The 25,466-nt window shown below is 64.7% G+C and overlaps 1 protein-coding gene across 5 annotated transcripts; it reads right to left on the bottom strand.

The window, feature by feature from the left end:
* Positions 1-3,278: 3,278 nt before the first annotated feature.
* Positions 3,279-25,414, bottom strand: USP20 (ubiquitin specific peptidase 20). Of its 5 annotated transcripts, none has more exons than XM_084899811.1 (25): positions 25,320-25,414; positions 20,350-20,443; positions 19,126-19,222; positions 18,243-18,296; positions 17,593-17,655; positions 17,183-17,314; positions 16,933-17,029; positions 16,446-16,515; positions 15,825-15,938; positions 14,176-14,254; positions 12,222-12,657; positions 11,658-11,798; positions 11,245-11,360; positions 10,926-11,098; positions 10,422-10,516; positions 9,814-9,847; positions 9,576-9,621; positions 8,887-9,067; positions 8,259-8,385; positions 7,032-7,201; positions 6,883-6,964; positions 6,341-6,449; positions 5,477-5,579; positions 4,937-5,008; positions 3,279-4,528 (listed from the first exon to the last, which is right to left on the bottom strand). In XM_084899811.1, the coding sequence occupies exons 3-25, from the start codon at positions 19,204-19,206 to the stop codon at positions 4,368-4,370; spliced, it is 2,736 nt and encodes a 911-aa protein (XP_084755937.1). In that variant the 5' UTR covers positions 19,207-19,222; positions 20,350-20,443; positions 25,320-25,414; the 3' UTR covers positions 3,279-4,367. The 5 variants fall into 5 exon arrangements, 4 of the variants coding, with proteins under 4 accessions (XP_084755937.1, XP_084755934.1, XP_084755935.1 ...); XM_084899808.1 differs by having other exon boundaries at positions 11,245-11,399; XM_084899809.1 differs by having other exon boundaries at positions 11,245-11,399; positions 20,327-20,443.
* Between the last annotated feature and the right edge of the window lie 52 nt (positions 25,415-25,466).

The raw sequence follows: 25,466 nt of genomic DNA on the forward strand, positions 1-25,466 counted from the left end.
GGGGGCTTTGTCCTCCGTGGCGAGCAGTCCTGTCAGGTGAGTGTCCCGCCCACAGGGGCCTGCAGGGCTGGGAGCCGGGCTGCCTGGGCCTCCCGCTCTCCGGGCCTCGGTTCTGGGTTGCGGGTGAGGACGCCACGGCCTTGGGAGCTGCGGTGGGAGCCGGAGGCCGTCGGAGGGCGGGCGGCCGGCTCGGCAGCAGCTGGCAAACAGTGGCTCTGACTGAGCTTCTCCTGGCGCCGCCATGGCGTCCCTGTCGCTGATACCACACTGGTCTCTGGTCTGAACTGCTGTGTGCGCCCATCTTTGTTTTTCATTATTATTATTTTTTTTAAAAATAATTGATTTCAGAGAGGAAGGGTGGGGAAGGAAGAGGGAAAAACCTCAATGCTGAGAGCGAATGATGGATCCGCCTCCTCCTGCACGCACGCCCCCACCGGGGTCGGAGCCCGCACTCAGGCCTGTGCCCTGACGGGGGATGGAACCCTGACCGCCTAGGACCACATGTGTCAAACACAAGGCCCGGGGGCCAAATCCAGCCCGCCAGGCCTTGCAATGTGGCCCGCACCGCGCTGTCATCACTGCACTCCGCTGTCAGTTTATGACATTGTCAGTTTATGACATTGTCAGTTTATGACTGTTCAGTAAACCATTCGGCCCGCGATTTAGGCTGGATTTTAGATTTTGGCCCCTTCTCTGATTGAGTTCGACAACCCTAGCCTAGGACACTGAGCCACACCGTCTGGGCTGCACCTGCCCATCTTCATGCCCGACTTGGTTCCAGCCTTAAGGGGTTGACACCTGCTTCTGGTGACTCACTCCGCCGGCCGGGGTTGGACACGGGCGGGGGCCACGCGGAGCCAGAGCGGACGATTGTTTCTGGTTGACACAGAGGTTCCCCTCCTTCCCCACCCGCCACACCCGGTCCTGCCGCTGGGCACACGGGGGCAGGGGCGCCCTCTAGTGGGAGAGGATTCCGTGCCAGGAGAGAACTGGGTCCCCCACTGGGTGACAAGGAAGGACATGGAGTGGGCAGAGCAGGGGTTCAGAGGGGCCCCCCATTTGGTGTTAGAGCAAAGGGGTCTCGGGAATCGTGAAATCCACGGGCAGCTGAAGGTGTAGGAGGCGGGAAGGGAACCAGGTGAGCTGCTGCTGCAGAGACGGAGGTGCGGCCTGAGTGCGGAGGGGCAGGGGAGTGGGGTGAAGGGCAGGCCTGGCTCTGGGGGCTCACGTCCCACATATCCGGTCCCTGCCTGGGGGGGGCCTCTCCCCTTTTCTGAGGGGAGGCGGCGAGCCATGCTACCCATCCTCGGCCTGGGGCTCCAGAGTCTGGCGCGGCTCCTGCGGTTCTTCTGTCTGTGTGCTGTGAGTGACCTCCCCTCCAGGGCCCCCGTTCACTGGGGACAGCGCCGGCACAAAGGTCTGAGAAGCAGGACCTGAGGAGACCCCGTGCCTCTGTCCTCGGAGCCCAGGCCAAATGCGGGGAGGAAACTCGGGTTTCCTCCTCCCCCTCCTGCTCCTCTTGTCCTCCCCCTTCCCTCCCCGCTCCTCCTCGGGTGGCCTCACAAGCGGAGATGGGGAGATTGGGTCCCGCAGCAGCTGCCCCCCGGTGCCTGTCCTTGCCCCACACAGGCCCTGCTCTGCCCTGCCCCGCCCCGCCCCGTCCTGCAGAACCTGGGCCCAGTTCCGGCTCCAAACACCCCCACCTGGCAGGTGTCAAACCCTCACCGCCCTGGGCTGCCTTCCTGAGCACAGTGAAAAGCTCCCGGCTCCCGCCCACCCGCCCACCGGTCCTGTCTCCGCACCCCACGGCCCTCAGGGCTGGAGCCAGGGGCCTGCAGGAGGGCGTGTCTGCGGGACTCAAGCGGGAGGAGCGGGGAGGGGGAAGCAGGAAGGCCTGAGGGGGGCTGCACTGGCAGGTGTATTTCTGAGCAGGTTTGTGAGCAGAAGCGCAGCCAGGTGGAAAGGCAGGGGTGCTGCTGCAGGGATGCTGCTGGAGGGAGACCCCCGCCTGCAGGGGTGCTGCTGGAGGGAGGCCCCCGCCCCCGCCAGGGCACAGGATGGAGGCACAGCCCACACTTCCTGTCTCCGGTCTGTGCGCGGAGCAGCCGCAGGCTCCTGTGCTGTGTTGGGGCTCCGGGGCCGAGTCGGGCTGAGCCACGGGAGGGCCAGGCATTTTAAGTGAAAACAGGAGACACTTTGAGGCCAGCTGTGCCTAGTTCTTTCTTCCTCTCCTTCCTGTAGCTCAGTGTTTCCCAAACGTCTCTCACAACGAGGATCACCTGGTGGGGCTGTTAAACCACAGATTCCTGAGTCCCAACTGAGAAGCGCTAAACTAGAATTTTGGGAACATATAGGTAAAATTGTAAACATATAGGTAAAATTGTATACTAAGATTAGAGCACTAGTTAAGTATACAATTTTACCTATTTGTTCCCCAAAATCCTAGTTTAGCGCTTCTCAGTGGGGACTCAGGAATCTGTGGTTTAACAGCCCCACCAGGTGATTCTCATCGTGAGAGACGTTCGGGAGGAAACACTGCGTGAACAAGCAAACGTCTCCCACCCCGAACCACTCAGGCCCCAGACAGACGTGTCCATTCCCGTCCTCCACGCTCCGCGGGAAAAGCCAAAACCAACACGCACGTGGGTCCCACCCCACGCCCCGGCGTGGCAGAGCCGAGATCCCGCTCAGGCCCACGCTTTGGGGAAACCGGGGCGGAGGGGCGAGGGGCGAGGCCAGGCCTGACCCCACGGTGGGAGGCCTGACCCCGCGGTGGGAGGCCTGACCCCGCGGTGGGAGGGGCCGTGAGCCGAGGGCTGGCTTCTCAGGCTGCCTGGCGGGTGCACAGCGGGCGGCACTGCCACCCTTACATCCCTGGTGTGAGCGGGAGTCCCGCACATGCCCGATGGCACCTCACGAGAAGTTTAAAGGAACAGAAGAGCACAAGGCCTTCTCTTCCCCCGAGCCCCCAAAATACAAACCCACCCACCCGCCCGCGGGGACCAGACTCGGCATCGCTCACTGTCCGGAGCTCCGTGCGCCGCCAGGCCAGGAGAGGTGCCCGGCAGGGGCCCAGGGGGCCGGGAGGGGTGGCACCGGTCTGTGGTGTGGTGCCGGGAGGGGCCCAGCCCTTGGAGCCGGGCTGGTTGGGGCGCTGCCTCCTCGCCCTGCAGCCCCTCTGCCATCAGCAGGCAAGACCCTCCTGCCCCCGTGTCACCAGGAATGCCGCCCTCCCCCGCACACAGGGCTTCCCTCCCGTGACGGGACACAGCGAGGCCGCGGGGAACACGGGTGCTTTATTCTGCATCTCGCACACAGACTACACGGCACAGATGTGGGCCAGCTCCCAGCCCGCACCTCGGAAGCTCGGTGTCACCCACAGGGCGACACACTCCGTGGCCCTGGGGCGGGGGGCCCCGTGGTGCAGGAGCAGCTCTCCAAACACCGGGGCAAACGCCCAGAACCCCCCGGGGCTGCTCTGCCATCGCCGGGGAGGCCCCGGGTCCCAGGAGGACGAGGCCGAGGCCTGAGCTGCAGGGCTCAGCCGCTGGGGTCCCCCACACCTGCGGCTTCGGAGACTGAAGTCCACAGTGTCTGGGGCTCTGGTTCCGGGACCCGCCCCCCCCTCCCCCCTTCACTTCGGCCGCTGCGGCCTCACTCAGCATCCAGAGGGCGCTCCGGGCCACACCTCCGGCTGGGCGCTGGGCGCTGGGCGCTGGGCGCTGGGCGCTGGGCGCTGGGCGCTGGGCGCTGGGCGCTGGGCGCTGGGCGCTGGGCGGAGCTTTTCTCTCCTGGCCGCCCTGGGAGCTGCATGAGCAGCAAATGGCAGCAGCGAGACACGTTTCCCCACCGGCTCCTGGGGGCCGGTCCGGCCAGCACAGGCCGGGTCGTGGCCTCGGACACACCCCTCCGGAGTGAGGCTCCAAGCAGAGCAGCCCAGCATTCGGAGTCTCTCTGACGGGGCAGGTGCGGGGGAGGCGGGCCTCGGCCTGCACCAGGCCCCCGTGGGAAACGCCCACGAAGCCGCGGCCTCTCGGACCCTCTGTCCCAAAGCCCCTGCTGAGAGCTCGGAGCTAAGGCTGGGCCTCCGCTGGCCGAGGGGGCGGGGCCCGGCGACAGGAACGTGTGGGCAGGTCCGGGACGGAGACCCACTGACCGCGGTGGGACCAGCCCGAGGGGTGCCTCCCGTCCCAGCGTCCCACTGGGCCCAACAACCTGCCTCTCCCGCCACTGGCCCTCCTCAGGGCAGCTCGCCCTCCCAGCGAGGAGGGCACGGGGGGGCCCCTCCAGGGAGGGGCGCTCAGGGCCCAGGCTCAGGGACACCGGGGGTCTCTGGAGAAGGAGGGGGGCTCACAGAGAGCCCGAGGTCACAGGGCCCGGGTCTCGGCCTCGATCTTCTGCTCGCCGTGCAGGCTGTCCGGGTCGGGCGGCTGGGCCACGCTCTGCCGGATGGCGATCTCGGGGCCGCCGCCGTACAGGCTGTGCAGGTAGGCCCAGGTCTCCTCGGAGATCTGCCCGTAGTCGGCGCCTGCGGGCCCGGAGGCGCCTGTCAGCGCGGGTGCTGCCCGCGCACCCCGGGCCCCTGCACCCCATGGAACCACCGTCCCGGCAGTGGGGCTCCGGGAGGGCCAGGCGCCCAGGGGGGAGGGCGGCCGCGGCTTCTGTGCGAAGCGGAGTGGAAGCCTCAGGGGTTTCAGCACCCGCCTGGCTGTGGCCCGGCTCAGGGGTGGGGCCCGCAGGAAGGGCGGGCAGGGAGGCCAGCAGAGGCCATGGAGGCGGGAGGGGACGAGGACCCCCATGGAGGCCAGGGCCCCGCCCCTCTGCTGGCCAGGCCTTGCCGGGGGGGGGGCCGCCTGGCCTGGCGCAGGTGCAGGGCTGGGGCTGCGGGAAGGACGGGCCGACGGCCGTGGGCAGGGGGAGCGGGGCGGAGGCTCACCCGGCTTCAGCTGGATGTGGCCGCTGCCTTTCACCTGCGCGATCCGGCTGTTGTCAATGGGGCCGGGGGGCTCTGAGGAGACACGGCCGGGCTCAGCGCCGCTGCCCAGCGGGAGGACCCGTGCCGCCTCCACCAGACAGGCAAGAGCGAGCCTCAGGAGTGTCCCCCGCCCCCGGAACCCCAGAAGCCGTCCTGGCCGGGCCCAGTGGGCGTCCTCAGGTGAGGAGGGGGCCCCGGCCGCACTGGGCCTCCCCGGGCCTCGCACTCCCCCCGGACCCAGCGCTGTGCTGAGTCATGGTAAGCGAAGGGCACTGCAATCTCCCACTGGCCCTGACTCAGGGGAACAGAATCCCCAGAGGAGGGCGGGAGGGGGCGGCAGCCCGGAGGAGAGGCGGGAGGAAGGGGCAGAGCAGCGCCCGGCCGGCAGCCGGGGGGCAGGCAGCTGCAGGGGCACCTGCCTTCTCTGCTCCCACGCAGCCCCCGGGGCCTCCTCCGTCCCGGGCCACGCCCGCTCCCGCAGGCCCGCAGCCGCGGACTCACCGTTGTCCTTGCCCTTGACGAAGGCCTCCCACTCGCGGAACCACTGCATGCTGATGCAGTAGATGACGCCCGGCGACTCCTCGGCCTGGAACGCCTTGTTCAGCTGGCGGCGGGGGGAGGGGGGGCTCAGCATGGACCCCCACCCCTGCCCGCCAGCTCCACCCCACACTGTGTCTCCGGGAGGAGGCTATGGCCATCCCCGCGGCCGCTGCTGAGTCTCTCTCCCACCCAGCAGAACGGGCTCGCCCCGAACCGCCCTGGCCCTGGCCTGTCTCCACGGCCGCGGGGAGGGGGCCGGCCCTCCACCGCTGCACACCGGGGGTCCCCGAGCCCCCGCTCTGACAGCCCCACACAAAGACCCGCCCAGCCCGGCCACAGGCCTGGGGCTGAGCATCAGCCTACGAACCAGGAGGTCACGGTTTAATTCCCGGTCAGGGCACAGGCCCGGGTTGTGGGCTCCATCCCCAGTGGGGGGCGTGCAGGAGGCAGTTGATCAATGATTCTCATCATTGATGCTTCTCTCTCTCTCCCTTCCTCTCTGAAACCAATAAACATCTATTAAAAGAGAGAGAGAGAGAGAGAGAGAACCATCCAGCCCCAAACAGCAGCACCTGGCTCCTTCAGCAGCTGCTCACAGTGACCAGGCAGATGGGCCTGACCTTACACACACACCCGTGTGTGTGTGTGTGTGTGTGTGTGTGTGTGTGTCCGTCCCCACCGGTAAGGCCCGCGACGTGGGCCAGGCCTCGGCCACTATGACCCCCACAGAGCACAGCCTCCATGCAGGCCCCACGTGACCCAGCGGAGGCTGGAGGCCAGTGACAGCCTCCCCAGGCCCCCCGCCCCGCCCCACCCCCCACGCACCCTAATGAAGGTGTCGATCTCGGCCCGCCTGCGCTTGGCCAGCGCCTCGATCTCCACCTGGCAGACGGAGCACACGTACAGGTGGTTCACCGCGGGCCCGCCCCCAAACCTGCGGGGGGGGGGGGGGGAGAGAAACACGCACCCTGAGGGCGGGGCCGGGGGCCAGCAGGACGCGCCGTGGCCTGGAGGGTGGGTACTGCTCTCCTTGTCCCGGGAGCCCCTGCCCCGCTCCCTGGGTGCCACGCCATGTGCCAGCGTGCCCAGTCCCCAGCAGGGCGCCTGCCCAGGCCGGTGCGTCACCAAGGCTACACCAATGCCCGCTTCCCTCCTGGCCCCTGGGCAGGGCTGGGGCTGAGCCTGCCCGGCCGGCCCCTGAGGGGCTGCAGGTCCTGCGGGCAGGAGCATGGGGCCCGCAGGAGTGCCACCCACAGGGCAGGGCCTGCACTGACTGCACTGGCCTTCCTCGGTGCAGACTCAGCTGTAGGGGCAGCCCCGCAGGCTCCATGCCGCTGCCCGCGGGCCCACACGGTGCCTCTCCCTACCTGCCGTACAGGTGCTCCCACACGCTCTGCGGCAGGATCACCACCAGGTCGTCGATGTAGTGGTACTTGTTGGGCGGGATGCCTGCGGGGAAGGAGAGGTGGGGGCTCGGCCCGCCCCCCTGCACCCCGACCACCGAGCGGGCCCTCACCTCCGTGGGAGCAGAGGAAGGTGTGGTTGGTGATGGGCCCCGGCTCGGCGAAGGTGTTGAACTTGTTGAGCCACTCCCGCGACACGTAGAAGCGCAGCAGGCTGGGCTCCCGCATGGCGGCCAGCGACACCACCTGCTGCCGCTCCCGCACCGCCTCCTCGCTGCTCTTCCTGGCGGGGACAGAGCTGCTGCGCCGGACCCTCCGCGGCACAGCCACACCTGCCCCAGAGCAGCCCCTCCCCATCCGGCCTCCTGCCTAACCGCCTCCGGATCGGCCTCCTGCCTAACCGCCCCCCCCCCATACGGCCTCCTGCCTAACCGCCTCCCCATCCGGCCCCCTGCCTAACCGCCCCCCGATCCGGCCCCCTGCCTAACCGCCCCCCGATCCGGCCCCCTGCCTAACCGCCCCCCGATCCGGCCTCCTGCCTAACCGCCCCCCGATCCGGCCTCCTGCCTAACCGCCCCCCCCCCCATACGGCCTCCTGCCTAACCGCCCCCCGATCCGGCCTCCTGCCTAACCAACCGCCCCCCCCCCCCCATACGGCCTCCTGCCTAACCGCCCCCCGATCCGGCCTCCTGCCTAACCGCCCCCCCCCCCATACGGCCTCCTGCCTAACCGCCTCCCCATCCGGCCCCCTGCCTAACCGCCCCCCGATCCGGCCTCCTGCCTAACCGCCCCCTGATCTGGCCTCCTGACTGACCGCCCGAGCCCCTCAGCGACCTGTCCGCACATGGGCTCCCACACCCCTGCCAGAGTCCTGGCCACCTCGGCCACCCACCGCCCCTGCCAGAGTCCTGGCCACCGTCGCCTCCCGGGACCACACAGAAGACCCAAACCCACTGTCTGGGCTCCCACACCCGCAGCCAGGGGGCTCTCTCTCAGAAATGTGAATTCTCACCCCTGGGCCTTAAAAGCCTTCCAGGCTTCACCACCACCGTGTGCCCAGCAAGCCCGGGAGCAGGGCACCAGGTCCAGGCCCGCCAATGCCCGCAGCCCGGGCACACACACACCCCCAGCCCCGGCGCACACACACCCGTACCCCCGGCACACACACCCGTACCCCCGGCACACACACCCGCAGCCCCGGGCGCACACACACCGTACCCCCAGCGCACACACACCCGTACCCCCGGCACACACACCCGCAGCCCGGGCACACACACCGTACCCCCGGCACACACACACCGTACCCCCGGCACACACACCCGTACCCCCGGCACACACACCTGTAGAAGAGCACATAGGCCTCGGCGCTCTGCACCACGGTCTCGTGGACCTCGGTGACGTACTGGTCGTCGAACTCGTACCACTGCCCGTTGATGACGTTCTGGCAGTAGGCGATGTAGTGGCCGCCTGCGGAGAGGCGGGCGGGTTACAGGAGCCCTGGGAACGGGCGGGCCAGGCCGGGCAGGAGATGCCCTGGGAGCGGGCGGGCGGGCCGGGCAGGAGATGCCCTGGGAGCGGGCGGGCACCGGGCAGGAGGTGCCCTGGAGCGGGCGGGCACCGGGCAGGAGATGCCCTGGGAGCGGGCGGGCACCGGGCAGGAGATGCCCTGGAGCGGGCGGGCGGGCGGGCCGAAGATGCCCTGGGAGCGGGCGGGCACCGGGCAGGAGATGCCCTGGGAGCGGGCGGGCCGGGCAGGAGATGCCCTGGAGCGGGCGGGCGGGCCGGGCAGGAGATGCCCTGGGAGCGGGCGGGCACCGGGCAGGAGATGCCCTGGAGCGGGCGGGCGGGCCGGGCAGGAGATGCCCTGGGAGCGGGCGGGCGGGCCGGGCAGGAGATGCCCTGGAGCGGGCGGGCGGGCGGGCCGGGCAGGAGGTGCCCGGGAACAGCCTGGCGGGCCGGGGCACTCACTGCCCGCCGTGCCGTGGTGGCAGATGACGGACAGCAGGTCGTAGGTGGTGATCTGGGACGTGCACTCCTTGGCCAGGAAGGGGCGCAGGTCGAGCCCCTCGAGGGGGAAGGAGACGTGGCTGCTGATCTTGAACGAGTACATGACCTCGTGCCGGAAGCGCTTCAGGTGGACGCACAGGATCTGGGGGAGGAGCGGGTCATTCCCGGCTGAGCAGGGCCGTCGCCCTGGTCCCTGCCCTGCCCGCCGCCCGCTCGGGTCCCACCTCCACCGGACACGGAGCCAGCGGCTGAGCTCCGAGGCCCCGGCCGCGGGGCCCGACGACGGGAGACCCCTGCGCGGAGCGAGCTGGGCCGGCCCCCCCTGTCCCCACTCCCCCTCCCCGAGGTGACCCCCACATCCCCGGGGCTCACGCAGACAGGCCTTCCCGGACCCCCGGGCCAGGACCCCGCCCTGCACAGCTGCCCACATAGCGGCGCCCTGGGCACCCGACACCTGCCTCGTGGTGAGGGAGGAGGGAGGCCGCTCAGAGGGGCCGAGTACAGACCCCGGGGGCCTCCGCCATGGGCCCGGCCCCACGGCCTCCTTCACACACGGCCTCTGAGTCAGCGGAGAGGCAGGCAGGCGGGGAGGGCGGGGAGGGTGGGCAGTGGAGGCGGGGAGGGTGGGCAGTGGCGGCTGCTCCTCTCACCTCCGGCAGCCGCAGCACCTTGCAGTACTTGACCCCGTTGCGCAGCCTGGGAGGGAGGAGAGCAGGCGACAGGCGGTGACGGCCCTGAGGGGCGGGAGAGGGCCCGGACAAGCACCCTGACCCCCACCCCGTCACGTCTGCGAGGTCAGGGTGGCACCTCCTGGGGAACGGAGGGGGAGGGTGGCACGGGCACCGGGCACGGAGGCGGAGAGGGCGGAGGAGCCCGGAGCACACTCACTTTTTGCACCGCTCGCAGCTGTACATGTTGTCCCCTGCAGGGAGGCGGCGGTCAGCAGGGGACGGGAGGCAGGTGCCCGGGCGATGCCCTCCCCCCCAGGACGGAGGATAAGACCCGGGCTCCTCGGTGGGCACAGAGCGCCACCTGACAGAGGGCTCTGCCCATCTTTTCATGAGAACAGATCCCAGCCAGCTGGGCGCAGAGGGAACAGCCTCGGCGCAGCCAGGCCACCCGTGCCCGCCCTCAGCTCACACAGGCCCATGGAGAGCTGAGGGCTCTCCCACCGCCGGGCCTGCGACAGGCCCACCCCGCTCCTGCTCCTCAGGGGCCTGCAGGCCAGGCCCAGCTCAGTAGGAGAACGGGAAAAGGACAGAAACGGGACTGCTAACGCCGAGATGCCTGCGAAAAGCATCTCACGCTCAGCAATAGTCAAGGAAATGCAGGATGAGAGGGCGCATCGCCGTCACCACCAGATTGGTGAGGGGAGAAAACGGGGACCCCTAGGAGCCACCAGGGTTGGACTGGGACGGGCAGCCCAGGCCAGCCCGGCGGGCAGCGGCGGGAGGCTGCGGTGAGTCCCGGAAACCCGCCCCCGCCAGCCCGCTCACCCTTCAGCTCGTCCGCAGCGAAGAAGGCGGCGAGGCAGTCCTCCAGGGTGATGACCGGCCCCCAAAACCAGCTGGGGGTGCAGGACACCACAAACCTGCGGGGACAGACAAGGGGTGGCGGTGCTGCCAGGGCCTGAGCGGGGGTAAGCGTTGGGGCCGGGGGTAAGCCTTCGGGCCGGGGCATCGTGGCCCAGGGTGGAGCCGGGCACCGGGGACGCCAGCCAGCGGCACAGGGTCCCGGGAGAGCGGCCTCCTCGCGCCCTGAGCCTCGCGTCCCTCGTCTGTGGGCCCTGACCCCGCTGGCCGTCCTTGCTCACCCTGTCCGTGCCTGCCTTCCAATCCAGGGCCATCCAGCGTGGACAGGGACACCCCGACTTAGCTGGCCCCACACATCCTTCCCCTGCAGCTCCCTGGACTCCGCCCTCACCCCTACACACACCGGGGCCTTGCTGCTTAAGGCCTGTGGCCTCCGGGGCCGGGACCAGGGAGGCGGGCGTGGCTCACCGCCGGATGTACTCCATGATGAAGGCGAGCCAGCCCTGGGCGGCGTGGCCGTCCCCGCAGGAGCCGGGCTTGGCGGGCGCGCTCTGGTAGATGGCCGAGTGCAGCTTGGCCAGGTCCTCCTTGCCCGGGATGGGCAGCGACAGGTCCTGGAACGTCTCCACCGTCGTGGACACCTGCGGAGTCCAAGGTCAGCCTGGTCTCCACCCTCCGGAGTCCCGCCCCGCTCAGACCACGCAGAGCCTGCACCCGAGTCCCGGCCGCCGGCGGGCAGGCGGGAGGCACAGGGCCTGCCCCCCGCCCCGGCCCCAGGGGCGCTCACCCGGTCACAGGTGAGGCACTGCACCAGGCTGAGGATGGAGCCGTCGAAGATGTCGGAGATGACGCTGCGGTAGCGCTGCTCCTTCCGCCGCCGGCTGCCCGAGCTCGGCCCCGGGGCTGTGGGCAGAGGGAGCTGGGTCCAGCCCGCAGGCCTGCCTGGGGCCAGGACCGGGCTCAGGCGCTCAGCCAGGACGTGGGGGCAAATCCCTGCGTCACGTGACTAGGTCTGCGCTCCACTCCTGGCGCTGGTCATGGTCTGTGCGATGGGGCGCCCCCACTCAGGTCCCCGGGGTGGGGGTGGGGGGGTCAGAGTCGCAGCCCAGCCCAGCCAGGATGGCTGGAACCCGGCGGCCACAGCAGGACTCCCCTCCCAGCCCCGCTGCCCGCCGCCCGCCGCCCGCCAGCCCTCCGCACCTTTCTTGAGCACGTAGGCCGGCCCCACCCTCACGGGGCTGGCGCGGGGAGGGCTGCTGGCCAGCTTGGCGTGGCCCTCGTGGTGGTGGGCGGGGCTGCAGGGCCGGGACGCGCTGCGCATGTGGGCCTCGTTGTCGGGCTCTGTGGGCAGAGAGGGGCCCGTGCTGGGCCAGGGCAGCCAGCACCTCCTACTGGGACTGAGGCCTGAACCGCCGCGGGCCGCCCGTCTGTGCCCACCCCGTCTGTGCCCACCCAACGGCAGGGTTCCAGGGAAAGCTCTGAATTCCACGCCAGCTCTATCAGCTAAATGAGTCTGGACCTATTATTTAGCCCGTTCCTCACCCAGAAGTTGGGTCTTGTGGTAGAAAACCCCCCAGGGTGTTTGGCGCACAGTGGGTGCTTGGCACACAGTAGGTGCTGGGCACACAGTAGGTGCTGGGCGCAAGTGGATGCTTGGTGCACAGTAGGTGCTGGGCGCACAGTGGGTGATTTGCGCACAGTAGGTGCTTGGAGCACAGTGGGTGCTGGACAAACGGCGTGGTTCCCTGAGCGGCCGGCTGGTACCTGGTGTCCGGCAGGGGCTGGCGGACCGTGGCGATGGGGGCTGGGCCGCCGGGGGCCGGGGGTCCAGGGCGGTGTCCACATCCGCGTCCTCGTCCACCTGCTCGGAGCTGGTGCGCTGCTGGCCCCAGGAGAGCTTGCGGTCCTTCATGCGCTCCTTCTCGGAGATGGCGCGGCCCGCCTCCTCGCCCATCAGCAGCTCCGCCTCCGCCGAGCCGCCCTCCCCGCGGCCCTGGCCGCCGCCCTCGCCCCTGTCGCTGCTGGAGTCGCAGGACAGGAACTCGTCCTCCGACGGGCTGCGGTCGCCCTCCCTCTTCTCGTCCGAGTCACTCAGGTCCGAGTCCCGGGCCTCCGTCAGGGCCGCGGCCACCGCCACCACCGGCTCCTTGAGCTCCTCGTGCAGCTGGTCCATCAGGCAGCGCAGGAACTCCTGGGTGTCCTGCAGGCAGGGCCGCGTCACCGGGCTCCCGGGGCCCTGCCCAGGCCTGCTGGCCCCGGGCAGGCGTGCTGGCGGCCCCTCACGTGGCGTCTGCAGCACCGCCCGAACCCCGCTGCTGGGCACACAGAGGCTCGGGCGGCGCCTGCACAGCAGGAGGGTGCCCAAGGGACGGGACAGCTCAGCCGGCCTGGTCCCACCCTCCACCAGGTGCTGTGCCACCTGGGCGCTGCAGAACCCCCTGAGCCTCCAGGGGGTGAGGCGGGGCCCCTTTAAGAGAGGACTGTAGCTACGGTGACCACTTAACAAACACCTCCCTCCCTTGGAGGTGCTGGCTGCCCTGGCCCAGCATGGGCCTCTGCACAGAGCCCAACACCGAGGCCCCATGGGCAGCGTGTCCCGGCCCTGCAGCCCGGCCACCAGGCGCTGGGCTCTGATCGCTGTGTGACCTCGTCACTCGCAGGCTCCCCGGTCAGGAGCCTGGCGTTGGAGCAGCTGAGGGTGAGGAGGGGCAGGCCAGCAGCCCTCACCCGGGGAGGGGAGGAGGGGGGAAGCGGCGGGCGGCGGTCTGAAGCACCCGCCCTGACCGCTGCTCTGGCCCCGCGCTCGGGCAGCAGGAACAGCAGCCAGGCAAGCCGGCTCCACCGCCAAGCCAGCGGCGAAAGCCCAGCTGTGGGGCCGGAACCCCACCGCCTCAGGGCTGAGGTATGTATGTGGCTGCATTCTGCTTTGTCGTTTTTAAAAATATATTTTTATTGGTTTCGGAGAGGAAGAGAGAGAGATAGAAACCCCAATGATGAACGCCAGCTGGTGTGGCTCAGTGGATAGAGTGCCGGATTGGGGACTGAAGAGTCCTGGGTTCAATTACAGTCAAGGGCACATTCTCTGGCTGTGGGCTAGATCCCCAGTAGGGAGCATGCAGGAGGCAGCTGATCAATGATTCTCTCTCATCATTGATGTTCTTACCTCTCTCTCCCTCTCTCCCTTCCTCTCTGAAATCAATTAAAAAAAATTTTTTTTTAAAAAGGAAACATCAAACCGTGAATCGAACCCGGGACCCTTCTGAGGCCAGTGCTCTATCCACTGAGCCAAACCAGCTAGGGCCATTCTGCTTCATCTTGGCCCCGTGCTTTTACGCACAAGATACAGTCTCACAGGTGTTCTACGGATTCACAAACCGTGTAATCAACGGTTTACCTCAGTAAGCACGGACCTGGCCGGGGGTCGGGGAAAGCAGCAGCCACCTGCCGCCTGAACGCAGGGCTGAGGCGGACGCTGCAGCTGGACCGCCTGCGCCCAGGCCCCTCCACACGGCCCAGCCGCGGTGCCGGGCGGGGGTGTGGCCGGAGCCTCAGTCTCCCCGGAGGCCGCGTGGGAGGGCGGCAGCAGGCTGCGGGGGGCTGGGCGGGGAGAGGACCCGCCCTCGGCGCTCGGCCTCGGCCGCGCTCTCCACGCCGGTCCTGGTGTCAAGGCCAGGCCTGGGGGCTGTGGCCCTGGTGTGCCGGGCCGCTCAGTGCCTACCTGCTGGGCGTAGCCTCGGAACATGGGGTTGACCAACTTGATCCCGTGGGACAGGCTGGAGGGGACCACGTAGCTCAGGCTGCAGGGAAATAGACCCGTCAGTGCCGGTGGCCTGTCCGTGGGGTGACAGGTGGCCAGCAGTGGGGGCAGACACAAGGCGGGTTCACCACGCCTCTGGGGGGCGGTGACCCACCAGGAGCCCCTGCAGGCTCACTCATCTCCACGGTCAAGAAGGAAAAGGCCGCCTGGCCGGCCTGGCTCAGTGATTGAGCATCGACCTATGAACCGGGAGGTCAGGGTTCGATTCCTGGTCAGGGCACAGGCCCCCAGTGAGGGACATGCAGGAGGCAGCCAATCAATGATTCTCTCTCTCCCTTCCTCTCTGAAATCAATAAATTTATTCTTAATTAATTAATTAATTAATTATTTTAAAGAAGGCCCTGACCGGTTTGGCTCAGTGAATAGAGCATCAGCCTTCGGACTGAAGGGTCCCAGGTTCAATTCCGGTCAAAGGCATGTACCTTGCTTATGGGCACATTCCCGGTAGGGGGTGTGCAGGAGGCAGCTGATTGATGCTTCTCTCTCATTGATGTTTCTAATTCTATGCCTCTCCCTTCCTCTCTGTACAATATCAATAATATATATATATATATATATATATATATATATATATATATATATTTTTTTTTTTTTTTTTTTTTTTTTTTTTAAAGGAAGGAAAATATCAAGTCATAGCCACACCAGGCAAAGGGCTCCTGCCTGGAGGCGCCAACCCCACTTTAAAGCTGTTTCACTCCCAAGTATCCACCGTGGCTTCTCTCATCTCAGAAGTAACACGTGTGTGTTACTGAGACGGGGACAGCGCGGGGGTGCAGTTGGTACTGTGCTCGGTGGCTGTGGTGCCAGGCGGGCCTGGGGATGGAGGGAATCACGCTAAGTCACATGAGGGCCTGCGCACTACGTGTACACCTGACGCTAATGTAACACTGAGTGTGGACTGTAACCAGAAAGTAACACAAACAGAAAAACCTGAAACTTCAGGAACGCCCAACAAGGAAACATGACCACCCAGGGACAGCTACATTAAGGTTTCTAGATTTTCCCATGAAAATAGATACTTATACAAAATTATATTCCATGTTACTACTTAAACAAGCTGTGGCTTCTTACAATATTGGAGTTGTACTGCATCATACTGCTTTGTGGTTTTTTCCGTTTTATATGCATTTTTTACTTTTGCATCATATTGCTTTGCCATCTGCTTCTACACTGGATATAGCTCTCTGCTCTCGTTTTAAATTATTTCCGGTTTTGACTTTTTCTGGAGAAACGGGTCTAATCCAAGCTTCTGGCCTCCGAGTTCATTTCACGGAGACAAAGTGCCCGCTGCACCTGCGAGGTTCCTTCCCACGTGCCGTCGCGGCTGAGACCTGGGCCATCACGGTGGGGGTCCGGGCCTCGGCACACACACGTGAAAAGTGGCCGCCGGCTGGATGGGCACCAGGTTCAAGTTCTGGCTCCATCTCTCGTAGCTGTGACCTTGAGCAAGCTATCTCAGCCTCTCTGATCCCACACACACACACACACACACACACACATGTGTGAAATAGCTGGCGATGACCATCCGCTGCCCAGCCCGGGCCACTCACCGCTTCCGGTGCCAGACCTCGGACACCAGCTGCTGGTAGCTCTTGCACAGGGCGGGCTTCTTGTCGGTGCGCACCAGGCCGCCGCACTCCAGGAAGAACTGGGTCAGCGGGGGGCTGGCCGGGGCAGGGAGAGAGGCAGGGGTGGCATCGGTGAGGAGGCTGGGAGGAGGGCAAGGGCCTCCAGGACAGACAGTGGGAAGGAGCCCACCGGGTGTGGGCTGGATGGGTCCCCGATTCCTATGCTGGAGCCCTGACCCTGCGCCTCAGAGGTGACTGCATTTGGGTCTTTACAGAGGGGTTTCTGTGAAACCGAGGTCATGCGGGAGCCTGGCCCGGGTGCCTGGCACCCTCCTGAGATGCAGGCATTGGAGGCAGCGGCCCTGGGAGGGGGCCATCTCGGGAGGTCAGCAGAGGCCTCGGAGAAGCCCACACCCTCCCCACATCGGCTCCCCCTGCCCTGAGTTCGGTGGCGGGTCCCCCAGTGTTTTTAGGAGCATCTGTCTGTTTTTAGGGGCGTCTGTCTGTTTTTAGGGGTTGATGTGGGAAACGCAGCACAGCTTGGGGGCTGCTGCTCCTCCCGGGCCCGGGCTCAGGCCGGCCCCTCCCGGAGGGGACACCTACCAGTTGGACAGGGCCTGCAGCGCGGCGTTCATGTAGCAGGAGTTCCCCAGGTTCTTCATGCCCGTGAGGCCTGGCCCGGCGTGGGAGGGGCGAGCGCACAGTCACACGTAGATGAGCCGCCAGAGGAGGGCCCGGAGCTGGTGTCCCCTCCACCCACCCCCCCCCCTCACCCCCGTGTCCGCCAAGGAAGTTAGTGTGGTTCCTGCTCGCCGGCTGGAATGACCTCAGTGCACCCAACGGGACAACTGTGCCCCCGCCCGCCACCCGCCCACCCCCCTCAGTCCAGCCACGGGCCGGGCGGAGGGGCCGGCTTCCCGGGGCCACAGGGGGAGCGGGCAGGAGGCCGGGCCTCCGGGACGTGGCTGGTGGCTGCGCCAAGGGAGCCAGCAGGCCACGCGGCGTCCGACATGCCCACGCCCGGTGTGTGCAGCATGCCCTGCCCAGGCGGGGCCGGCCCGGCTCAGGCACCCCCGTTCGGGGCCGTTACCTCGAGGTTTCAGGTCATCGTCCTCTGACTCGGACTCCCCCTCGTCGGCCACGGCGATGGGCACGGCTCTCAGAGGGCGGGAGGGCGGCGGTGAGTCCTGGTTCCAGACCCAGGAGAGAGAGAGAGAGAGGGGTGAGGGGACCGAGGGGTGAGGGGAGCCCATGAGCCCCCGGAGAAAGACCTCCAGCCGGCTCCCACGGCCACGCCCCCAGCACGGGGACCCCGCGGCACCCGCACCAGCACCCCTCACCTGCTTGAAGAGGCGGGGCGGGGCGGCCGGCAGGGGGGCCGCCAGCCGCTGCTCCGGGAACACCTCCTTCTCGCAGGCGTAACACCACACCCGGAACGTAGTCAGGTTCACGGTCAGGTTGTGCCTTTGTACCTGGAGGGCAGGATCCAAAGTCAGGCCCGGAGGCTCCGGCCCCGAGGAGCCAGGCCCGCCTGGGGCCGCCTCGCTCTCAGCTCTCAGCCCAGGCCCCAGGGGACAGCGGCCGGGAGCCGGGTCTGCGCACCCTCCAGCAGGAATGGGGGCTGCCCGAGCCAGCATGAGCGGGCACCGCAGAGCTCCTTTTGCTGTGATCGCTCCTGTTTTATAGATGCAGCCTCGGAGGCCCAGAGGCTGGGGAGCTGGGAGCTGGGAGGGCTGGGCTGGCCACTCACCTGCGCATGGATGGTGCTGTGGTCGGCGAAGGATTCTCCGCAGCCAACGTAGGGGCAGGACACCTGGGAGAGGGGAGGAGAGTGGGTGGGGCTGGCTAAGAAGGTGCACCAGCCGTACCCCCATCTCCACCCAACAGGGAGGCCCTGCCTGCAGGAGCACAGGGACACCCTGGAGCTTCCCGAATGGCCTGTCTCTGAGCGAGGCGGGCAGGGCACAGCTAGTCCCGGGCACAGACCCTCTCGCCTCCACGTGCCCCTGTCCATCACACTCCTGAGGGGCAGGTGACTGGGACCCACTTTCGAGGGGCGGGGGTGGAGGGGAATGCTGGATGGCGGAGGCAGTGGGGCCCAGTGTGTCCCGACCAGGGCCCAGGCTAGGGAGGAGCCTGCAGCCGAGGTATGTGCCCTTGAACAGAATTGAACCCGGGATCCTTTGGTCCACAGGCTGATGCTCTATCCACTGAGCAACACCAGCGAGGACCCCTCTTGTCGTTTTTTAATGGCTGCCAAGGTAGCCAGCCAGGGACTCGCTGACTCTGGGGCCCTCTTGGCGTGGGACCCGCCCCTGAGACATCCACACGCTGTGTCCCCGCCCAAGGACCCACCGGGGGACGGATGTTCACGCCCCGGCACCCGCCAGGAGCCCTCACCTGGAGACAGGCCCACAGGTTTGGCCCAGACACTCCGCACGACTGGCAGGTTCCCTGCGCGAGGAGGAGGAGCGGCAGAGGTGACGGGCGGGGAGACCACCCTCCCCTCACCCCCCCCCCCCCCCCCCGCCGGAGCCCGCCCGCCCCGGCTGGGGGAGCACACACCGGCCTCGGTTCGAAGGCCGTTTGCCTGGGCGGGCCCTCAGCAGCCCCCTAGTCTAGATCCGGTTCCCACTGACACCTCAGCGTCGGAATTGTTTTATGGCATGCCTGCAGACGCGCTCAGTGATATCATTGAACCTCTGACCCCTGACTCTGCAGCCCCATCACTGCCTCTGCTCTCCCTGGCTCTCCCTGGCTCCGGGTCCCATGCAAAGGGGTATCGGGGCTGTGCACGCCTGTGACTCCGCAGAGCCTGGGACAGTGAGGAGACCAGTGCCTGTGACCCCACGGTGGCTGGCGGTCTGGGTGCCGGGGCCTTCTCCCTGCCCACCAGCGTCTCCCCTTCCGGCCCGAGTAACAGATGGTGGGTTGGGGCTGAGCGCTCAACGGATGCTGCAGGCTTTTCCGCCCCCACCCCCCTCCCACCCCACCCACACCCCACCCCGTGATCGTGGGCTCACTCCTAGCTAATGGGGTGCCAGCGAGATGACACGGGCTCGGCAGCCAACGGCCAGAGCGCCCGTGCTCCCGGACGGACGGGAGAGGGGCGACAGCCGCTGGGACCCGGCGCCGGAAGGCCTCCGAGCGGACGCCCACGCTGCCTCGCAGACGGAAGACGGGCGAGGCCTGTGGGAAGGCAGCTGTGCTGCCTCAGGCACGCCCGACCCCAGAAACCAGAGGCCCTGGGCTGGCCTCGGCCCCACCACGTCGGAGCCCTCACCTTCGATTTGAGCAGCAAGTCGTCTTTGGTCACCTCCCCTAAGGAGTCCAGGTGAGGGCACAGGTCCCTGGCGTCCCCCATGCTGGCCCGGGCTCACCTGCAGGAACAGAGTCCCAGGTGAGACGGCAGCCGCTGCCAGAGGGAGGCGGGGAGGCCAGAGGGTAAGGGCAGGACCTTGGCCTTGAGTCCCTGCTCGGCCACACCATCAGCCGGCGAGCGAGGGGAGCTAGGTAACTTCTCCGAGCCTCACTCCCTTGCTGGGAAGTGGGGTGGAGAGAGCACCTCACTCACAATGGCTGTGCGAGGAACTGGGCCCCGTCAGCCCTGCGGGTTGTGCCGATGCCACCCCCCTGGCTGTGCCGAGCCACAGACACACCGAGGTGTGGTCCACGGAGGGGCTGGGTGCTGGCTCAGCGAAAGGCAGGGCCCTGTGTCCGCTGGAGGGAGGAGGACCCCATGCCCCCCCACATGGTCGGCCCGGCGTCGGACTCCCAGCCTGAACAGGAGCTGCTGGTGCGGATCAGACGCCAGGAACCAGCCTAAGAGCTTCCCACGCTCCATTTCCTCAAAAACAACGCCCGGCTGGGGTTGCTCAGTGCTTGAGTATCGGCCTATGAACCAGGAGGTCATGGTTCGATTCCCAGTCAGGTCAGGGCGCATGCCCAGGCTGCAGACTCGATCCCCAGTTGGGGCGGTGCAGGAGGCAGCCGATCAATGATTCTCTCTCATCATGGATGTTTCTATCTCTCTCCCTCTTTCTTTCTCTCTCTGAAGTCAATTAAAAAAAAAAAACACCTTTTTTTTTTTTTAACCCCAAACCTTCCCGGCAATCTTGGCGGCAGCGGTGGTCAGCCAGCCTCACAGGCTGGGAAGCGGCTCCTCCTAGTCCGGCCTCACGGGTGGGAGGACTAGAACCCAAGTCCATCGGACTCCTAGGCCCCAACTCTCATTCTCTCTGCCTCACTGGAGAGGCAAACCCGGCGGAAATGACAGAACTAGCGTGCAGTGCACTCCCATGGCCCACCACCAGCTTCCCCAGTCAGCTCATGGCCAGCTCCCTTCGAACCTCAGATATCACACCATTTCATCTGTGTTTGTTTTTCTAAAAGAGGACTTCAAAAAGGAAAACGGAAACACAATTCCACTATTTCACCGAAAAAGAAAAATCCACCTCCCTCTGGGCCTGTGCCTGAGGCCTCACCTGAGGCGGGGAGCAGGGCCTACCTCTGCGGACAGCGACTCCCCTGGGCAGCAGCCGGGCTCCACATCTCTGTCCACAGCCGCCCGGTGGGCTGTGCGTGGGCTGCTGGCAGGGCACCTGGGGGACAAACCGGGCACTTCAGGTGGTTCCGTTGTTTGTTATAAATATATATATATATATATATATATATATATATATATATATATATATATTATTGATTTGTTACAGAGAGGAAGAGAGAGGGATGGAGAGCTAGAAATATTGATGAGAGAGAAACATCGACCAGCTGCCTCTTGCACACCCCCTATTGGGGATGTGCCTGCAACCAATGTACATGCCCCTGACCGGAATCGAACCTGGGACCTTTCAGTCCGCAGACGGACGCTCTTAACGACAGAGCCAAGCCAGTTTTGGCTCTGTTGTTTTAAAGTCACACAGCTCCGACCCCTGGGCCCTGAGCCCTTCACCAGTCACTGCTGGGCATGGCCTTTGTGGTTCTGAGCGAAGACACCTTCCAGGATCTGCAGGAGAGGGCCAGGGCCTCTCCCACTGCTGCTCCCTGTGGCTGCCAGGACAGGTGGGTGGTTCAGTCCCTCTGCGCATGCCTCTGGGACCCTCCCATCATCCTTTGAGCCTCCAACGCGACCCTGTGCTGCTCAGAACCCTTGACCCCCAAGTCTTGAGCAACCACAGCAAGCATGTCAAACTCAAAGGCTAACACAGGCCAAATAAATGAGGCATGTGGCCCGAGGGCTGTGAGTTTGACATGCCTACACCACAGGCTACAGGCACATGTCACCACAGCCTTCCAGATGCGGGCACTTCAAAGAGGGAGACGGAGAGGACGGAGACAGAGACGGCAGCCCTGCTTCCGGTCCTTGCTCTCGTCGCTTGCAAGCTGTGTGTCTCTGAGGAATCACTCAGTCCTCATGTCCTCGTCCATGAGGTGGGACAGAGACAGCCACAGGGTTACCGGGAGGTTGGTGAGACGGTGCGCAGGAAGGGCAATGACTTCTGATCCCGGGGATGTTCAGGGTGGCTCCACAGCAAGATGCTCAAAAAAGCCCGGCCGGCGTGGCTCAGGGGCTGAGCATCGACCCAGCAACCAGGAGGTCCTGGTTCGATTCCCGGTCAGGGCACAGGCTCGGGTTGCTGGCTCAATCCCCAGGGTGGGGTCTGCAGGAGGCAGCCGATCAATGATTCTCTCACCACTGATGTTTCTTTTTCTCTCTTCCTCTCTGAAATCAATTAAAAAAAAAACCACAAAAGAATGTTCAAAAAATATTTAGCACCGTAAGTTGTGTTATGACCATGCTTCAGAAATCAGGAACCGGGTTGGTCGGACTGTGAGTCACGTGCTGTTCACTCGGGGCCCCACCAGCCCCGCCAAGGAATGTCATGTGTGCCACAGCAGGTGCCTGCTGCATGCGGTTCTGATTCTCCCGGCTGCTTTCTAAGATCCACGCTCACCTCCTGGAGCTCCTGACATCAAAGCAAAGCCAGGAAGCGGAGCCCTGGGGAGGGAAGCCAACAGCTGTCCTGTCCCCAGGCCGCCGGCACTGCTGCTTCCGACAGCCTGATCCCCTTCTCAGCGCCGGCGGGGACGCTGCTCCAGATAAAAGGCAGCAGAGACGGCACAGAACTGGGACCTGGGTTAGCGAGGTGAAGGGGATCAGCGGGCCAGCTGACGAAGGCGAATATGGGTTAGCTACTGGAGGACAGTGTTTGCTGTGGGCTGAACTGAACCCCCCAAATTTATATATGGAAGCCCTAACCCCCGGCACTTCTCTCTCCTAAAAAACAAACAAACAAACAAAAAACAACAAAAACATATATACATATGTGTGTGTATATATATATATATATATATATATATATATATGTGTGTGTGTGTGTGTGTGTGTGTGTGTGTGTATTTGATTTCAGAGAGGAAGGGAGAGGGAAAGAGAGATAGAAGCGTCAATGACAAGAAAGAATCATGGATCGGCTGCCTCACGCCCCACACTGGGGATGGAGCCTGCAACCCGGGCCTGTGTCCTAACCAGGAATCAAACTGTGACCTCCTGGTTCAGAGGTCGACACTCAGCCACTGAGCCATGCTGGCCAGGCACCAAATCTCCTGACACCTTGATCTTGAACTTCCAGACCCCAGAACTGTGAGAAAACACATTTCTGTTGTGTAGGTCACCCTGACGGAGGTACTATATGGCAGCCCTAACAGACTGACATGGTATTAGATGAACATTCAAGTTCCTGGACATAGGAACAGTTTTCCGGTTACATATTACAACGTCCGCAGTTGAAGATGATTGCTCCTAAACTATTTAGGAGTAAAGAGTCATGATGCCTGCAACTTACTCTTAAATGAACTATTGATGATGACGATGAGCCCTAACCCGTTTGGCTCAGGGGATAGAGCGTCAGCCTGTGGACTCAAGGATCCCAGGTTCGATTCTAGTCAAGGGCATGTACCTTGGTTGCGGGCACATCCCCAGTATGGGGTGTGCAGGAGACAGCTGATCGATGTTTCCCTCTCATCGATGTTTCTAATCTCTATCCCTCTCCCTTCCTCTCGGTAAAAAAAAAAATCAATAAAACATATTTTAAAAAGAAAGAAAGAAACATCCATGATGAAAGAATCATTGATCAGCTGCCTCCTGCATGCCCCCCACTGGGGATGGAATCCACAACCCAGGCCTGTGCCCTTGTCTGGAATCGAACCCGGGACCCTTCAGTCCACAGGCCGATGCTCTATCCACTCAGCTACCCCAGCCAGGGTGGGAACGGACCCTCTTGAGAGCAGCTGGTCGGCTGTGCTGCTGGGAGTCAGTGAAGTGCCTGCCCAGAGCTGGTGCCCCAAATGCCAGCCAGAGGGGTGGCACCTTCACCACAACGACCCGCGAGCACGTCTCCCTCCTGACCCCCCAGAGCTGCCTGCCTGTCCTCGCGGGGCGGAGAACGCGGGAGGAAAGGAGCCCACCCACTCAGGGCTGGCGGGCGAGGCTCCCCAGAGGCTTGGTCCTGAACGAGGGCAGGCACTCCCCCCTCCCCGTCCCCGGGGCCGCACTGAGTGCCGGGGAAGTGACTCCCCAGGGACGCAGGCTGGCAGGCGGTACATCCGGGCCTGGCACCAGCTGCCGAGGCCAGGCCTCAGGTGCCCATTACTCATCATTTTCCTGGAGGTTCTGCCTACATCCTCCTCCTGGCCAGGAGCCAAGTTCTTCAAGACGGGAAAGGTGACGCCGCCAAGCCCCTCACCAGCACACGGACACCCCTAACCTGGTCCTCACCCCATCGGCCGTCCCTCACCCCACACACCTGCACCCCTCTGCCCCTCGGAACAAGTGCCCTTCTTCTCCCTCCTGCCCTCTCTTCTCCAGCAGACTTCCAAGCAACCCCATTTTCCCTGAATCCCCAATACGTTCCTTCCTTTAACCCAGTCCCACTTCGCTGAGCGGTCACCACACTGCTGGCTCTCAGAGCGGAGCAGTCAGCCCCCTCCTTCCTTGGGCAAGTCCCAATCCCCACACTCCTCCAGGGACCCTCCTCGCCTCACCCACCAGCCCCTGCCTGCACCTTGCCCCTGCCCGAATGGCCCCGCACTGATACCAACAGACCTCACTAAATAAGTCCTCATAACCGCCCTGGGGGTGGCCATATTGGAAGTTAAACCCATCTCCATCTCCATCTCCATCACCAAAGGAAGAATGACTGAGGCTCAGAGAGGTAAAGTCACTGGCTGGAGGCCACACAGCTACTAAACAGCTTTTGGTCAAAGCCAAAAGGCTTTTCTGAGAAGTCCGAGTGCATCTGTCTTGGTCCAGGGAAGAGAACAGCCATCTCAGAGGAGGCTGTTCCAGAAAAAAAGGAAGGCATTCCAGAAATGCTGCCCAGCTTGAGAATGGCCTTCCAGAAGAGGGAACCCAGAACAGCCTCCATCAGCACCTCCCCCGGCCACTGGGTGGCAGCCACAGCAGTGGCAGCCAACATTCCCTGAAGGCTCCTGTGCACAGCCCGCAGAGGTGGGCCTCGCTGACCCGCTCCACCTCCGGCGGGGTCACTCGAGGCACGCATTGCCTCCCTGAGCCCTAGATTCTCGTTTGCAAAATGAAAGAATAACTGAATCGACTTCATAGGCCTGTTGGGACAGTCCAATGAGATAATACTTAGCCCCGTACCTGCCACAAGGAGATAATACTAACCCCAGTAATGAGTGCTTACTCAGAGGCCGCGCTTTCAAAAGGAAGCCCGGCCTCCAATGGGAAAACTACTACTTCAGGGTTCCTGAGCCTTCTAAGCCACTGCTTATGCACGTAGTTATTTCCGATGGGCGTTTGGCGATGCCCATATTTGAAATGAACTTAATTCTCACTGCATCTTGGGGCAGAAGGGGCCAAGGGCAGAGCGACAGTCCTAGTGACAAAGGATGAAAACAAGGCCCCTTAAGGTCAAGGGCTGGCAAACACCGGAGGAGGAGCCCTAAGCCTCAAAAAAAAAAAAAAAAAAAAAAAAATCTGTGGGTTCAAAGCATCAGACGTGCGTCTCCTCAGGAAGACATGGCGGGGATCATTTTCAGCGGGGCAGTCGGCGTGGGACTTGAATTCACCCCCACTGATAAGTGGTCATCTTTTGTCCATAAAGGAAAAAATATGTCAGGGCCCAGACCCGGGGGAACTAAAAGTCAGCGCCCCGAGACGCCGCAGGCATGCTTTCAACGCTGGATCGGGCCCTGGCAGAAGGAAAGAGATGGCGTCCCATGTCCTGGAGAACGACGAGTCCCCCGGGGCTCGATGTGGGCCGACCGAGCCCCAGAGGACCCCCTGGGCGCCCGCCGGAGGAGGGGAGAGGGTGATGGCGGGCGGGGTCCCCGGCTCCGATCACCTGGCCGCGGCATTTGGCAGGGCCGGGCCCCCGCCAGCCGGGAGCAGGGCTGGGGTCGCCCCAGCTCCGGGGGCCCGGCCCCCTACACCGCGGACAGCAGCCACAAACTCACCTGCCTTCGCAACCGCGCCACCGCAGCCTGTCAGTCAAACAGGCTGAGCTGTGCAGGGTCGCGGGGCCTGGCCGGCTTCGCCCCGCCTCCTCCCCTCGGCTGGCCAATCGGGAGGTGGCTATGCTACCGATGGGGCGTGGCCATCTG

This window comes from Pipistrellus hanaki (genome assembly GCF_964339955.1).
Source record: "Pipistrellus hanaki genome assembly, chromosome: 11".
Classification (NCBI taxonomy): Eukaryota; Metazoa; Chordata; class Mammalia; order Chiroptera; family Vespertilionidae; genus Pipistrellus; species Pipistrellus hanaki.

Bases quoted from the DNA above. Each gene is read 5' to 3' on its own strand.
- USP20 (XM_084899808.1), bottom strand. From the start codon at position 19,206: ATGGGGGACGCCAGGGACCTGTGCCCTCACCTGGACTCCTTAGGGGAG. The intron at 9,622-9,813 runs GTGAGTGTGCTC...CCTCCCTCCCAG, and splicing joins AGCTGCGAGCGGTGCAAAAA to GCTGCGCAACGGGGTCAAGT. The intron at 7,202-8,258 runs GTGTGTGTGCCG...TGTCCCCGCCAG, and splicing joins GCCTATGTGCTCTTCTACAG to GAAGAGCAGCGAGGAGGCGG.